This window comes from Monodelphis domestica, chromosome 2 (assembly GCF_027887165.1).
Source record: "Monodelphis domestica isolate mMonDom1 chromosome 2, mMonDom1.pri, whole genome shotgun sequence".
Taxonomy (NCBI): domain Eukaryota; kingdom Metazoa; phylum Chordata; class Mammalia; order Didelphimorphia; family Didelphidae; genus Monodelphis; species Monodelphis domestica.
The window spans coordinates 232,144,687-232,160,938 of record NC_077228.1 but is presented as its reverse complement, the minus strand read 5'-3'; the positions used below and the strand labels follow the sequence as shown (position 1 = coordinate 232,160,938).

General features: G+C 43.8%; 1 protein-coding gene across 3 annotated transcripts in view; it reads left to right on the top strand.

Annotated features, from left to right (window-relative positions):
* The window catches only part of BAHCC1 (BAH domain and coiled-coil containing 1), a 178,717-nt gene that overhangs the window by 98,078 nt on the left and 64,387 nt on the right, over positions 1 to 16,252 (top strand). For all 3 annotated transcript variants that reach the window (XM_056817346.1, XM_056817344.1, XM_056817347.1), the window contains exon 3: positions 34 to 213. In XM_056817346.1, the coding sequence (XP_056673324.1) occupies positions 34 to 213 (180 nt within the window). The remainder of the gene's footprint in view (positions 1 to 33; positions 214 to 16,252) is intronic.

Sequence of the window (16,252 nt, the reverse complement as noted above, 5' to 3'; positions counted from 1 at the left end):
ACTCATTTCTTTCCTCCCTTTCTTTGTCCACAGCCAGCAGCCGCCTAATGGGGAATCCTCCAGCCTCCTCTTTCATGGGCAGTTTCCTCACCAGCAGCCTGGGATCCACTGCCCCTGCACATCCCAGTGGTCCCACTTCCTCCCCCTCTGATCAAGCCTATCGGGGCCCCCATTCTGGTACCTCCCAGATCTGGTTCTCCCACTCCCATGAAGGTAAGGAAGGGCTTCTAGAGTCTCCCTGCTCTCAGACTCAGCTGTACTGATGGGGGAGGGAGAAGAGGGGGGCTCCATTTTCTGCACTTAGATTTTGTGGGGTAAGGAGTTGGGAGCAAGTAAATGACCCATTGGCCTCTACTAACCTTTACAACTAGCAAGAATAAGCCCTAGTTAAGGGGGATGGGACAGTACAGGACTAAACTGGGAAGATGTGGGCATAATATAGATCTCAAGCATTTCTCAGTGGGGATGTCTCCATGCTCTGGTGGGTCAGGTGAGTTCTGAGCCTGGGGCTAAGCCTTTCTCATCATCCTCTTCCCTATGAAAGCTTCAGACTTGGGAGGAGGAAGAAGGAAATAGAATAATAATTATTCTATCCTGATGTGCAAAAGGCCAAAAAAGTTGTTTTTGGTTGGGGGGAGGGTAGACGGAAGGGGAAAAAAGCTAGTTGTTAGGGAAATGTGTTTCACAGCTGGGTTAAGACCCCACTGTAGGATGCTCATCCCACTAGATGTGACAAGGCTATTTGGTAGCCCTGGTAGGAAGAATGTTCACCAGATGGGCCAGCCTGGGGGTGGGAGGGGGTAGAGAGCTGTCAGTGTGAGCCGGGCGTGCCACCCCTTAGCAATCCATGTCCCCAGTAGGGGGTGGGAAGTTGACAGGCGCCCCCCCCCCCCCATGCTTGTAGCTACATAGTGGGGCCTCAATAAATACTTATTGATTAATCTGTGCTCCGTCGATTCAGCAACTGTTGAGAAGTGGGGGGAGATGAACCATGAAATAAACTCTCCTCTCTTGATTTGGGGCAGTTTGCTTTTTTCTTAGTTAGTTGTCCCTCCCTGTCTCTTTCACCCAGCCCATCTTCCTCAGCTACTTCTTCCTCAGGACATGGAAAGAGTTAAGCCCTTGCTGCCGACTGGCAGACAGAGAGGTAATTGCAGTTGGCATCGGGTATAGAGGGCTTTCTGCTCCTGGCACTCAGCTCCTCCGTAACTCAATGACTCTGATGAGCGAATGTCGTATTTACTGACAGTCCGTCAGACTCATACTGTACACCTCATGTTCCAACAAGGGAGATTAAAGTGCCTAGCCAGAGACAGAGACAGACAGACAGACAGAGAAAAGAGAGGAGGGACAGACAGAGAAAAGAGAGAGGGAGAGACAGTCAGAGAAAAGAGAGAAGAAAACAGAGAAAGAGGAAGGAAGCAGGAGAGAAATAGGGAGAAGTGTTTGCTTTTCATACAGGACAGGTGAAGAATGAGCAGCCATTGTTAAAAACATTTGTTTTAAGTACCAGAGCAAGGCTTACATTTTGGGAGAGATTAAAGAACAATTCTCTTACCCACCATTCAGGATGCTGGGAGCTGGTAGGGGCTGTAGGTGGCATTTGGGGAGAAAATACCTTCTGTCCTAATCTCTCCTCTCTTTCTTATTTTTTAATCATATTGTAAAACCTTTTATGTTTCATCTTAAAATCAACACACGTATCAGTTCCAAGGCAGAAGAGTGATAAAGGCTAGGCAAAGGGTGTTAAGTGACTTGCCCAGGGTCACACAGCTAAGAAGTATCTGAGGTCACACTTGAACCTAGAACCTCTGATCTCTAGTCCTGGCTCTCTATTCACTGAGCTACCTAGTTGCTCCTTTAAATTCTATCTGCCCTAAGATAAAAATAATAACTGGCATTTACATAGCAATTTAAGGTTTATTAAAAAAAACAATTTATATATTCTCATTTGATCATTACAACAACCTTGTACGGTAGGTACTAGGATAATTCCTCATTTTACAGATGAAGAAACTGAGGCAAACAAATAGGTTACAGACCTCCAGAATCACACAGTGTCTGAAAGTTGATTTGAACTCAGGATTTCCTGACTCCACACCCTACACACTATATTCACTGTATTACCTAGGACCTCTCAGCAACACCTTTTTCCCATCACAGAAAGGAAGGTGAAGACAGAGAAGGCATTGACAGAGACTGAAGGCAAACAGGAAAAACAATTCTCTCCAAAGCCTCAGGTCTGCTCCTTGCTTTCCCTAATGTTGTTCCACTCATCCGTACCCCCCTTAGGACTCTGAACAAAGTGACCCCTCTTGTTCCTACCCCATTGCAGACTGTAACCCCAAGCCCCTTAGCCTAGGCTCAGTGGCAGGAATAGATGGTGTGAGGGTATGTGTGGGTCTAGAGAAGATGTCACAAGCCAGCCCACAGGGGCCAAAAGAAACTATTCTAACAGCAACAACTGTCTGCTCTATGGACTCTCTTCCGATTGTCTCAGGTGCACATGAGTGGGGCATGATGATGGGGGCTCAGGCTAAGCTGGGTGAGGGAAAGTGACCTTATTTTTTATTTTCTCATCATGATCCCAATTTAGAGAGCTGGTGGATGGGGAGGATAGTCTGTCCCCTTGTGATTTGTACTGGGCTACTTCTGAGATGGAAAAGGCTGCTGGGGCAATCTTTTATTCTTAAGAGCCCCTCCCTCCAGCCACACGACTACCCCCCACCCCACCCCACCCCATCCCACATAGCTCTGGGAATTTTGCCAGCAGAAGGCGGCGGTTTGTGGGCAACACCACCTGCTGAGACCCAGAGAAAAGGGGTCTGTCCCTCTGTCTACCCTTGCCCAACCATAAGGAGCTGAGTTTGGGGGGAAGGGGGAGGGAAGAAGAGTTCTCCTCGAAGACAGTGACAGGTTGCTAGACCTCACCCCCACCCCCCAACTTGGACCTAAAGTCCCCCTCCTGATGTCCCTGAGTCCAACCGCCCCCAGCTACCCACTTCCCCCTCCACCAACGGCAGCCCAAAGGACAGTTTAGACTCAGCATCTCCAAGATATTCCACCTCCCCCCATCTCATTTCCCTTTATGGATTCTTTTCCTTAACAGAATTAGGATAGATTAAAAGAGACCTTAGTATATAATTTAGCCTCGGGGAGGGCAGGAGAGCCTCAGAAACTAATTCCCCACTCCTCTGCCCTAAAGCCAGGGACTCCCCAAAGTGAGCCCAGAGGCAGAGCCTGGCTGCAAAGTGGAGTGACAAGATAATGCAGAAGGGAAGTTTGGTAAATTTGCCACATAGCTTACTCACTACTCCCTTCTCCCCAACCCCACTACATGATATCATCTTTGGGAGCCCCTTCTTTCCCTTGTGTTTCTCTCTCTGCTCCATGTCTCCAGCTCGAGAAGGAATTCGCCCCTTTACCCTAGATGGCATTATTGAATGAGGAAGGTAGGGGGGAAAGAACTCAGATTGAGGATGCTTTCACAGGCCACTCTTCCTTCACCTGTCCTTGAGATGCAGCTTTTTCAGGAGGGAAGTGGGCTGACAGTAATGAGGATACAGCATTTGTATATTGATCAATATATCTCATCAAGATATTCTCCTATCTGTACTTATTTGAGTCTTACCACCCCATGATGGACTGTTATTTCTCATTTGATAGAAGAGAAAACTGAGGCACAATAAACTTAGGATAATACACTGAATTGATGACAGAGATAGGACTAGAACCTAAGTCTTCTGACTCTCCTAATTTGTGAGCTACACTGATATAGCACTGGACTCAGAAAGGAGAGAGAGAGACCTGGATCTCTGGCTAAAGACCAAGAACCCAGCCCTAAGGGTGACCAGATCAGAACTTCAATAGGTTTTTATGCTTTATTCAGAGTTGCATTCTCTTAAGCTTCTACCAAGTCTCTAAGTGTTTATTCCTTCTAAAAAGCCTCTTAATTTTAGGTTTACAGCTGTGGGCCAGCTCAAGGTCTCAAAGTCCCCAGTGGTAGGGAGAGCTTTTTTTTTTTAACTGTGCATTTTCTAAACTTTAATCCTTAATATGCCACTCTGGAAATATAAATTTAAGACAAAACATCATGTAGTTATAGCACTTTTTAACATTTTCCCAATTTCTCAAAAGTTTTATTCGATGAAGAGCCTTTGCATCATTAAAATGTTAACTTAGAAAATCAAATACCTTCTGAAAAGAAATTTCTAATGCTTTTAATAATCAAAAATAATTAACACTATTCATTAAAAAAACAACAGTGCTTATCTGTACGGGACTGAAAAGTAGATGGTAAGCAAAGCCCAGAGGAGTGAATGGGGGAAGAAGGTAGGATTTCATTTATAGATAGAAGAGAAGAGAAAAGAAGAGCCAGCTTGGCCAGCACAGTTGAAAGGACTCTACCTAAGGAGAATGTATGCATGTATGTTTTGTGTAGCTTTGTATGTCACTTTTTTTATATGTGTATAAGTTGGTTTGGGTATATGTGTGTCTAGATAGGGATGTGCTGATGTGAGAACAGAAGTCTCTATATAAGAGCGAGTTTTTGTAAATTTAACCACCTACCATGCTCCATGTCCACATGGGAAAGTCACCATGCTGAATTTACCAGTGGTCAACCCTTTTCCAAAGCAGAAAGTCTCAGATTGGGAGGCAGAACTCCTGGACCAATTCTGCTACTCCTTCATTATGTGACCCAGGACCAGTTAGTCCTTTCCCTTCTCTGCCTCTATTTTCCTACCTCATCTTTACTTTCGTGTTATGGTTTTACCCCACACCCCACCTCCTTTCCCACGTTCCCAAGCCCTGGGATTTCCTCTTTTCCTTGAATTTGGGTGGCTAGAGAACCAGTGGGCCGAAGAAAAGCCATGGCAGGAAGGAGAGGGGAGGAGAGAAAGAAACAGAGATAGAAAGACAGAGAGAGGTGGGGGGGGGACAAAGAGAGAGACAGAAGGAGATAGAGAAGAGAGACAGAAAGAGAGGGGAGAGACAGAAAGAAAGGAGGGAGAGATGGAGAGAGAATCAGAGAGAGACAGATGGAGAGGAAGAGAGAGAGACAGAGAGAAGGAGAGAGACTGAGGAAGAAAAGGAGGAGAGAGAAAGAGAAGGAAGGGGAGGGAGGGAGGGAGAGAGAGAGAGAGAGAGAGAGAGAGAGAGAGAGAGAGAGAGAGAGAGAGAGAGAGAGAGAGGAGGTAGTATTGGCAACCTGCCCTGGCATCATGCCTGGCTGCTAGTTTGGATGGGTGCCAGCTGGCTTCTGGCATGCTCAGGCCTGTTCCTTTGCCTTGTGTGTTCAGGGGAGAAAGGGAGGGAAGGCCAGGTGGGGGCACACGACAAGGCCAAGAAGGCAGAAGGGAGTGAGTTAGGAATGGGGCAGACCCAGGCACAGGGTGGAACATAGAAGTCTTTTCACCATGAAATTGCACTCAAACTGACCAACCCAGGCTCACCTCCCCCATTTCTCTTCATTCCCTAGAAGAAAGAAAACCAAATCATCATATATTCTATCACTCCCTCCCTCCATGCTCCTTCCCCAACCATCACAAATCACGTAACGTTTGGATCCCCCCAAAAGCAGCTGTATCAAAATGGACAGGACTTTCAAAAGGGTGGTGGACAACTGGGCAGGACAGAAGGGTATGGGGGTAAGGAAGGCTTTGAGACTGAAACAGGCAGAAAAGGAGCCAGCTCCCGTCCTCTTCAACATTCCAGAGTTGTGTCCTTCCTCCTCCTGCTCCTCCTGCTCCTCCTGCTCCTCCTGCTCCTCCTGCTCCTCCTCCTGCTCGTCTTCCTCCAGCAGGCACTCCCTCCCTGGTCTGGGGACTTTTGCATCTGCTGTCCAGAAAGGTCCTTGGGTAGGGGAGGAATGAACTTCCTGATGCTCCCACCAGCCCAGAATTGATGTTGGAGCCCTGGTGGTGCCTGGGCTCTCTGCAAGCTCTTTGGGTGGGACTTGGGGAAGCTAATAGGCTCCTGTAGAACTGGGCAGAGAAGTTGAACTTGGTCTGGAGCTGGTCATGAAGTAACATCTGGTGACAAGACAGAGAGCCAAGGGCAGCTGCTACCCCCTTATCCTGCAAACCCCAGGCCCTCCCAGGAGACCTATTCCAACTAGGGGAAGATGGATTCATCTTCTGGTTAGAGGTTGTGGTGAGTGGGGTGGGTCAGAGGGGACTTAGGGCCTCTCTTGGGCTGAGGTAAGCCAAGCATCCTGGCCCACCCTGTTCTGGGAGGGTTAGAACAGGGGTGGTGCTGGTGGGGTTCGGCGCAGCTGGTTCTATTGTCAGGGAATTCCTGCCCCCTCCTTCCCCACCCCACCCCCCAGCTGTTAGGGCCAGGACCACCCACAGGGCCGATGAAAGGAGATGCTGTTTGATGGGGGCCTGTGCTGGGGAGGGAAATGGGGAACAGGCTAGAAGTTGGGGGCGAGGAAAGCAGAGCAGAGACTTCTGAAACTTATTTCTCTTGTGGTCTCTTGTCTCTGGAGGGGGCAGAAATTCTGAAAGAAGCCAGGCATGGCTTATGCCTTATATATGCCCACCTTTTACCCTAACTTTAACCCCTTATCCTTCTGTTTTCCCAAGCCTTCCCAAGGTACAGTTCTCCAATACTCTCAAACTCTCAAATATCTGGTCTGCTGTAGTCTTAAGTCAAAGGTTTGTCTCTAGCTGGGACACAGAGAGATCATAGTCAAACTGACAGATCCTGAGAGATCCCAGGCACTCTCCAGTTTCAAAAATCAACTTCTCCTTCCCCATGATCCTCAGCATTTTTTTTAATAATAGCTTATGTCTGGGGATTAAGCTTAGTCTTTGGGGAAAAGAGACAAATTTTCCCATTTTCATAACAGGTTTTCTGAAAAACCCAGAAATATCTATGGACATCACTGAGAGATGCTAACCCTAACATTCCATGAAGTCTATATCTTCTTAAAAAGAACTAGGATATTCAGTTCCCCCAAATGCACTTAAAAGACTTTTTTTTTTTTTGGTCAAGAAATGACTCCAGAGGAGGCCTTCTAAGGTTTGGGAAATGTATCAATCTCTAAGGTGGTCTTCCCACCGTCATGGCTTCCCTTTTTTCTCTACTATATCTCTGATCAAGGACACTTTCTAAGAGATTAATTCCCTTCATAGAAGGGATTTTTGAGATATCTGTGGTCCAACACCTTCATTTTATTCTTGATAAAAGGGAGGTAGAGGTGACTGGAGTCCAAGGTCATACAGTCATTCTTCATCAACCTTGCCTTCTCCCTTATTTCCAAGCCAAGTTTAAACATAAAGTCTTTCAGGATTCTAAACCAAAGTGTCCTGGTGTTGGGAGTGACATAGAATTGCTTTTTATAGCCATTTAATGATACATAGCTAGATGGTATAGTGGATAGGGACCTGGACTTGGAATCAGCAAGATCTGGCCTCACATACTAGTTGTATGACCCTGGGAAAGTCACTTAACCCTGTTTGACTCAGTTTCTTCATCTGTAAAATGAGCTGGAGAAGGAAATGATTCTAGTATCTCTGTCAAGAAAACCCCAGACAGAGTCACAAAGAGTCAGACACAACTGAAAATGACTGAACGACAACAAATGATGCTCAGAGTTGACTAAGAAGACTGGAAGGTGATAGAAGTGGTATTTTAGAATAGTACCCAACCTGAAGTCAAGAGGATTTAGGTTCAAATTGGATTTACGAGCCACAAGGCCAGCAGCAAATCTTCTGTCTTTTTAACCTCTCAGAGCCTAAGTTTCCTTATCTGTAAAATAGAAATAATATAATACACAAAGGTGTTAGTAATACCTCACAGGGTGCTTTTGATTCTCAAATTAGATAATTACATAAAGCACCTGCAAACTGAAGTATAATTTTATAAATGTGCATTATTATTATCATGAGAGCAAATCCCTTCTAAGATGATCCTAATGCTCCAGAATGGTATGGAGCCAGGGATGATAATGATAATCTTATTAATAACTCACAATCCTATGGCACAGGTAAGTTTCAGAAGAGCTTCCCTCACAGAACCTCACTTTGAGGTAGTAGAATAAGAATTGTTGCCCCCTATCTTATGAGGAAACTGAGATTTTTCAATTAAGTGGCATCATTATCATCAATAATAATAATAGTTAGCTTTTCTATAGTGCTTTAAAGTTCACAAAGCACTTTATATATATTGTCTCAACCCTGGGAGGTAGGTGCTATTATCCCCCCCCCCCCATTTTACATAAGAGGAAACTGAGTCACAGAGAGGTTAAATGACCTGCATAGGGTCACATAATTAAGTGTCTTTATCTGGATTTGAACTGAGGGCTTCTCAACCCCTGTTCCAACCCTCTGTCCACTTCATCATCTAGCTGCCCTTAAGTCACCTAGGTAATAGGTGTCTGAGAAGTTGCTGAAATTCACCAGTTTTCATGCAAGGTATGTATGTGCTTCTGAGTTCTTGTGTGTATTCCCATATCTATATATCTAGAGAAAAGGCATTGGTGCCTTTTTCCCCGGGGGAGATAGACCTCACAGGGCCATTGCAAGGAAAGTGCTTTGTCCACCTTAAAACCCAATAGAAATGTGAGCCAAGATCATTACCACTTTTATTTTTATTAGATACACACATCTGTTGGCATGACCCCAAGGGCAGTCTGAGGCTGTGTCTTTAGAAATAGAAATGATGGTCAAATAGACCAGTCATACTGGAAGGTGTGGGCTGTTTGCTTGTTGAATTTGTAGCCTCAGTACATAACCCAGTGGCTGGCACATAGTGGGCACTCTTTAAATGCTGGTAGATTGATGGATTGACAAAGTTAAGAGGGCCTCCTTGGGAAAGTGGCCAGGTTAGCAAGGGCTGTTGTAAGGGAGAAAAACTGGATTTGTTTGCTTGCATTAGAGGGCAGAATGAGAACCAAAGGGTCTGAGTTATCCTAAGGGAGGCAGAGAGCAGCCTGCCTAAAGGGGTTGGGAGCATTCTGTCTCTGGAAATGTTTGAGAGAAGTTCATTGAATCACTTGTCCTGAATATCAAAGATATTTTAAGGCTTTGGAGTTGGAGAAAGGACTTCTGCAACGAGCCCAGAGGCTCTTTCGAATTGGAAGCCTCCAGGCTTCTGGGAGTCCCAGGATTCCGTGTGTCTCTACACCTGCTCTCCACGTACCCAGGCCAGAAGCCTGCTTGGCTTCCTGCTCCTCCCCCCACCCCTCAGGGCTGGACTCCCTTTTGGAAGGGTTCCCTTCTGAGCTTGGGTTACAGTGGAATACCTCTCCTGCCTTTGAAGTGTGTGCCAGGGGCATAGGGAGTTCCCAGGGCTCTGGGGCAGATTGCCCACTCCTGTTGTTCCAAAGGAACCTGACCACTGTTGCCCGGCTTTTGACATCTTCCCTCAGATGGAAGAAGTCACAGCTTCCATCCCCTCAGGCAGAGCCAAACTAAGGCATCTGGGCAAAGTTTGAAAATTATACCTCCTAAGGATCTTCACTGAGGCTTTGAATCTGAGCCTTCACTGTAGCACATACATAAACAAAAATTTTTAACCCATAACTTCTTTCTTAGTATTAATTCTAAGACAGAAGAGTGGCATATAGGCTAGGCAAATCTGTCTGAGGCTATATTTGAACCCAGGTTCTCCCAAATCCAGGCCTGGTGCTCTGTCCAATCTGCTATCTAGCTGCCAAATAAACATGGATTCCCTGGAAAGTGAGATTTTCTGATATTAAAAATATTTGTATATTTGAAAAGTAATATTGAATCGGATGACGGTTATCTGTGAAAACTTGGCTACTCTCAGCAATGCACTGATCTGGGTCCAGCCTGAAAGACTTGTGCTATCCACCTCCAAAGAACTGTTGGAGTCATCTTTCACATCACATCTTTCACATTTTGGTTTTATTCTGGGGTTTTGGTTATGTCTAACTTTGCTCTTACAACAATGATCAATATGGAAATATGTTTTGCATAACAATAAAATAGGGAAAAAATATTGAAAAGAGGCAGTGTGAGGGGAATGGAGAGCTCCCTGGGAATCAAACTGACCTGGGTTCAAGTCTCATCTCTCATACATACTGACTGTGATCCTGGCCTCATTACTTAACTTCTCAATGATCTTGTTTGGTCATTTTTCAGTGTTGTCCAATTCTTAACCCCATTTGGGGTTTTCTTGGCAAAGATAGTGGAATGGTTTGCTATTTCCTAGAGCTCATTTTATAGATGAGGAAACTGAGGCAAACAGGGTCAGAGTCACACACCTAGTAAGTATCTGAAGCAGGATTTGAACTCAGGAAGATGAATTTTCCTAACTTTAGGCCCTGCATTCTATCCATTGAACCACCTAGCTATACCTATATGCTTCTTCTCAGTGGTGATGGCAACTCTTATAGACTTTTAACTTGGAGGTAGATGCTTATCTGCATTGACAGGAGGGATGAAATCACCTACACCAATAAATCACAGATTTGGACCAGGAAAATAAAATCCTTATTGCTATTTCTCAAACACCAGATTCCATCTCTTTACACCAGATTTTCCGAATGTCTGGAATTCCCTCCCTTCTCAGTACTTTCTCCTGATCTCGATAGCATCCTTCAAGTCCCACTTTCTGCAAAAGCACCTTCTTCGCCCCTTTAGCTCCAAGGACTTGTACTAGCCCTCTGAGATTGTTCTTTAATCGTTTCAGTCATGTCTGACTCTTCGAAACCTCATTTGGGGTTTTCTTGGCAGAGATATAGGACTGGTTTGCCACTTCCTTTTCCAGTTCATTTTTCAGATGAGGAAACTGAGGCAAACAGGTTTAAGTGACTTGCCCAGGGCCATACAGCTAGTGTAAGACCAGATTTTAATTTATGTGAGAGAGAGAGAGAGAGAAAGAAACAGAGAGAAAGAGAGAGAAATATGGAAAAATTGGGGCTATCATATAAAAATTGTAAAAATGCATGAAGTAGGATCAGCTATTGCTGCATTTGTTGCACATACATATACACATATGTAATATATTTTAATATATGATAATATTTATATATTAGTATTATATACCATATACACATATAATATCTCATTTGTACATACTTAAAATATGAACACTCCAAGAGTAAGGATGTGGATTTTACCACTCTTTTTTTTTTTTCATGTCCCTTGCTTAATTCAGTGTCACGGAAGAGGGCTACACATATGAATCAGCTTAATGAATACTTAAAAATAACCTTTGTGCCCTTCCTCCTATTGGGACAACTACTGAACAGTCTAGGTGAGATGGAGCCTGGGATAGCAAGGACAGTAGACTCTGGGGAAAAATGTTGGGTACATTGTTGGACCTAGAGGACTTGGGAAGCTGCTGAGATTACTATAGAGGAAGGCTAATAGTTCATGTTTATATAGCAGTTTACAAAGTACAGTACTTTTTCTTTTTAGAGCTTACAGTTATATATGTAGTGCAAGTATTATCACCATTTTATAGGTGAGCAGCTGAGTTTCAGAAAAGTGAACTGACTTGTCCAAGGCCTAACAACAACAACAATAGTATTTATGTAGCTTCTTAAAGTTTTCAAAGTGCTTTACATAGTAACTAATTTGATCCTCACTACAACTGTGAAAGGTAGATGTTATTATTCTTCCCACTTAACAGATGAGAAAATAGAGGCACAGAAAGGACTAAGTAGAATGTCCAGAGTTACATAACTAGTTGGGGAAGCTAAAATACAGTGGATAGAGTGCCAAGTCTGGAAGACCTCAGTTCAAATGTGTTCCCAGAGACTGTGAGCTGGAGATGGTAATGGCAGACCATTCCAATATCTCTACCAAGAAAACCCCAAATGGAGTCATAAAGGGCCTGACACAACTAAATGACTAAACAACAACATATAACTAGTAAGTGGCTGAGGCAAGACTTGGACTCAGGTCTTCCTGGCTCCCCAGTCCTGGGCATTCTCTCTACTATATTACAAAGCAGTAGCTTTGTAACTTGTAGGTCAGGGGTAAAATTTTATCCCAGACTAAAAAAAAAAATTATGAACTTTGAAAATATTGAAAATGAACATTTTCCTACACAAAGAAGAACAGAAAAAGAAAACTGCACAGAAAATCACAAATCTCATTGAATTGATTTTGGGGGGTATGTTTTAAATTTAATATGGTAGTTGTATCACTGCCCTGCTTGATCATGTCCAGTTTTCTGAACTTCCTTTCTGCTCTCTTTATATTTTTAAGGATTTGTTGTAGTTTTTGTCTCTTTGCTTCCTTTTCCCCCCTCATTATTACTAACCCCTATTCTTCACAACTCTCACTCTGCCCATTCCACCCTCCCCAAAGTTCTTTCTTATGACAAATTCACAAATCCACACATATAGGCTGTATCCAAAGATGTAGGACTCATTCTACACCTCCAGTTCATCTTCTGATTGATCACTGAACTGATCAAAGTTCTGATCTTTTATAGTTATCTTTCTTTATAATACTGAAATCATTGGATAAGTTGTTCTCCCGACTCTGCTCACTTCCCTCTGCATCCATTTATACCTGTCTTCCCAGGTTTCTCTGAGTCTTTCCTCTTGTCATTTTTTATGACTCAATAGCATAATAATCCATCATTTTCTTGTATCATAATTTGTCCAAATTGATGGGCAAATATTTTGTTTTCAATTCTTTGCAACAACAAAAAATGCTACTAATATAAATATTTTTTGTGAATAAAGATCCTTTCCCTTTTCCTTTAGTCTGTCTGGGACAGATTTGATTCCCAGCTCAAGTATCCTTTCTACCACACCACTTACAATCAGATAGGATTTTCGATTTAATACTGGGCTATTTGTTGATTCTTGAATTTGTCATTCTTAGCCCTCAAGCTTTATGCAAGGAAAACCCATGAGCCTGGGGCAGCTAGGTAGAGTGCATAGAGAACTAGGCCCAGAGTCAGGAAGACCTAGGTTCGAATTTGGCATCAGACTCCTTAGCTGTATGATTGTGGGCAAGTCACTTAACTCTGATTGCTTAGTCCATGCCACTCTTCTGTCTTAGAATTGATAACAGAGAGAGAGACAGAGACAGAGAGAGACAGAGGCAGAGACAGAGACAGACCCCCATGGTAGCTGACTTTCTTTGGCATTTTAAGGATCCTATCTTTAGGAACCAGACCCATGATTTTATTTGCATTCACATGTATGAGGAAATTCCTATCAAGGTCAGCCCTTCTCTGCAACTTGTTTGGAGAGTAACCCAGAGCAGTAGACTTGCCTATGGTGAGTCAGCTAGTGTGTTGGGAGTGGGATGAACTCAAATCTTTTGGTTCCAAGACTGACTCTTTAACCCATCTTAGATTTTATATATTATTATATTAAAATATTATTATAATTTAGTTAAGGCATTATCAAATCAAGGAACTAGCTCATGGTTGCATTTGCCACCCTCCTTTTCTTATAACCCTGTCCTAGAGCTTCTTAAAGTTTTATTACAGTGGAAATCAAGGGGGGAAAAACCTAACCAATTCGTGGCCACAAGAGCTTGGTGGCCCAGTGTTTTCCCTTACCCTTCCCATCTCCAAATATTCTCATACCCCTGCCCTCTTCTTGCTCAAGGAATGAAGTTTGGGAACAGGTGAGGGTCCTAAAAAAAGCATGGGAGGGAGTACTAATGCTAATGACTTCTCCCTATCAACTCCCTCCTGCATCCCCACTCCCACCCTCCCACCCCCACCCCCTGGACAGTAGGGAAAGAAGGGAACTGGGAGCTGAGCCTGGGAGACAGACCCTGCTGCTTTGTGCCTTTGGGAAAATGGCCTTATTGTCTCAAGACAATGATGGGGGGAAGGGAGGGAGAGGGGAGGCTGGAGAGGCTGCTTTCCATAGAAATACTCCTGGCTTGAAGAGAAAGGGAGTTATAGAGGAGGCCCAGGGCTGGCTGGCAGGGGAAGCATTGGAGTCCTGTAAAACCTTCCCTAGGCCTGTTAAATCCCAAACAGAGCAGGGCTTTCAGAGCAAGGGGGTAGGGGGTGGGGAATGCCCCAGGAGCCTAGGTCTGCCCTGGCAAATGTCAGCCCTCAGCTGTGGGCCAGAGAGGAGGCCAAGGGGGCTGCTACTTGAGCCGGAGAGGAGGAATTGGGACACATCTTCTCCCACCCCTTCCTTCCCCAAGTTCCATTCAGTTCCCATGCCAGAAGTCTTGTTTCCCCATTTACCTCCCTTCCCCTCTCCCCAATCCCCAACACCACCAGCCATTTCCTCCTGGAGAGTGACCAAATGGGAAATGGTCTGGGAGAAGAAAGAGGAAAGGAAATGAGAAGGGGAGGATCTTTATTCTGGGACAGGGAACATTGTCTGAGGAAGCAGAGTCCAGGAAACATCAGCTCTGAGAGGAGGACTTCACAGAGCCCATTGTGGCTGTTGTGAACAGTGTCTGTATGACTGAGGAAGGTTACTCTTCTCTCTCATATCCTCCCTATTTGTATGATGACGTGAGAAAAGGCAATAATTTAAGCACTCATCCAGTGAATAAGTATAACTGACCCCCCCCCTCCCCAGCCCTCCTCCTCCTTTTTTCTAGCCTGAAGTATAAGGATAGTCTGAGTAGCTTCTGGATCCTCTTAGCAGAAAAAGAAAAGAAAAAAAGAATATGAGACCTCCCCTTCTCTTCTACCCCCCCCCCCCCCCCGAGTTCAGCCAACCTTAGAATTACTCTAGTCTGAGTAGGAGAGATTGAATTGGAGGGTTCCTTTCAGGCCCAATTGGATATTCATCAAATTTGAACCCAAGGCTCTTCCTCGAGAATTGCCATCATGGGGGAAGCTTCTAGTAGAGACTGGCCAGTAATGGAAAGAGTACTAGATTCAGAGTCAAAGTTCTAGATTTGAATTTTGGACCTGCTACTTAATATTTGGGCTAGAGGGTCTCTGAGATTCCTTCCAGCTCAAGGTATGTAATCCATGAACCTAGCTTCCTTCAGATCTCAGTAAAAATCCCACCTTCTTCAAGAAGCCTTTCCTTGTTTTTTCCATCATTTTGAAATCATCTCTCATTTACACTGTGTTTACCTTGTATCATTGTGTGTACCATTGTCTCTCTCATTAGAATATGAGCACCTGGGGCAGCAATGTAGCATAGTGAGTAGAGCACCAGGTCTGGAGTTGAGAAGACCAGAGTTCAAATTTGTCCTCAGACACTTCCTTGCTGTGTGATCCTGGGCAAGACATTTAACCCTGACTGCTTAGTCCTTTCCACTCTTCTGTCTCATAATTGATACTAAAACAGAAGATATGGATTATTTTTTTTTAAATGTGAGCACCTTGAGGACAGGGTGTGTTTTTTGCCTTTCATTGAATTCCCTAGCACATTATAAACACATGATAAATACTTGTTGACTTAGCATGACTTTGGGACATTGGACAATTCAGCTGACCTCTTAGGGCCTTTATTTTCTCATCTATAAAATAAAGGACTGGATAATCCATAAGGCCTCTTCCAAGTCTAAATAGAATTTTCTGGTGTTTGGGGACACCCTAAAGTCCAGTTTACTGGGGCTAAACTGTCCTGGCAATTATCCACCATTATTACAAGAAACTCAACTTTATTGCTTTTTTTCCCTCCTTCTCTGACCATCACCTAGACCCAGTGGATGGTTCCCTTGTGAATCACTCTTGTTCCTGGGCCCATCCTTTAAAATGGAGGCTACCCAGACCTTTCCACTGAGGGAGAGCCAGGCAAATCTAGTCCAAATCTAGCTGGCTTCCTCTATCCTTAATGCTAAGCACATTAGTTATATACTCATTTTCTTGGAACATTCCAATTTCAGCAAAAGAAACAGTTTTAAACAAAGACTTTACCAAGGAAACATCATTTAGAATCTTAGATTTTACAGTTGAAAAAACATCTTAGAGAGGTTATCGGATAAAGGGTCACATAGTATCTATTATTAAGTATCTAAGGAGAGACTTGATCACAAGTCTTTTTTTTTTTAATTCAGATATTTTATTTTCCCAATTACATGTAACAGTAATCTTTAACATACATTTTCCAAAATTACAAAATCCAAATCATTTCCTTCCCTCCTTTCCCTCCCCTAGTCAGAGATGGTAAGCAATTTGATCTGAGCCAAACATGTATTATCATACAAAAAACTCTTCCATATTGGTCACTGTTGGACTAGCACACTCATATAAAACTGAAATCCCAAAATAAAACCACAAAAACACTGCTCTGAGATAGTATGCTTTGATCCTCATCTATCCAGTTCCAGCAATTCTTTTCCTGGAGGTGGATAGCATTTCCTGTCGCATTAGTCCT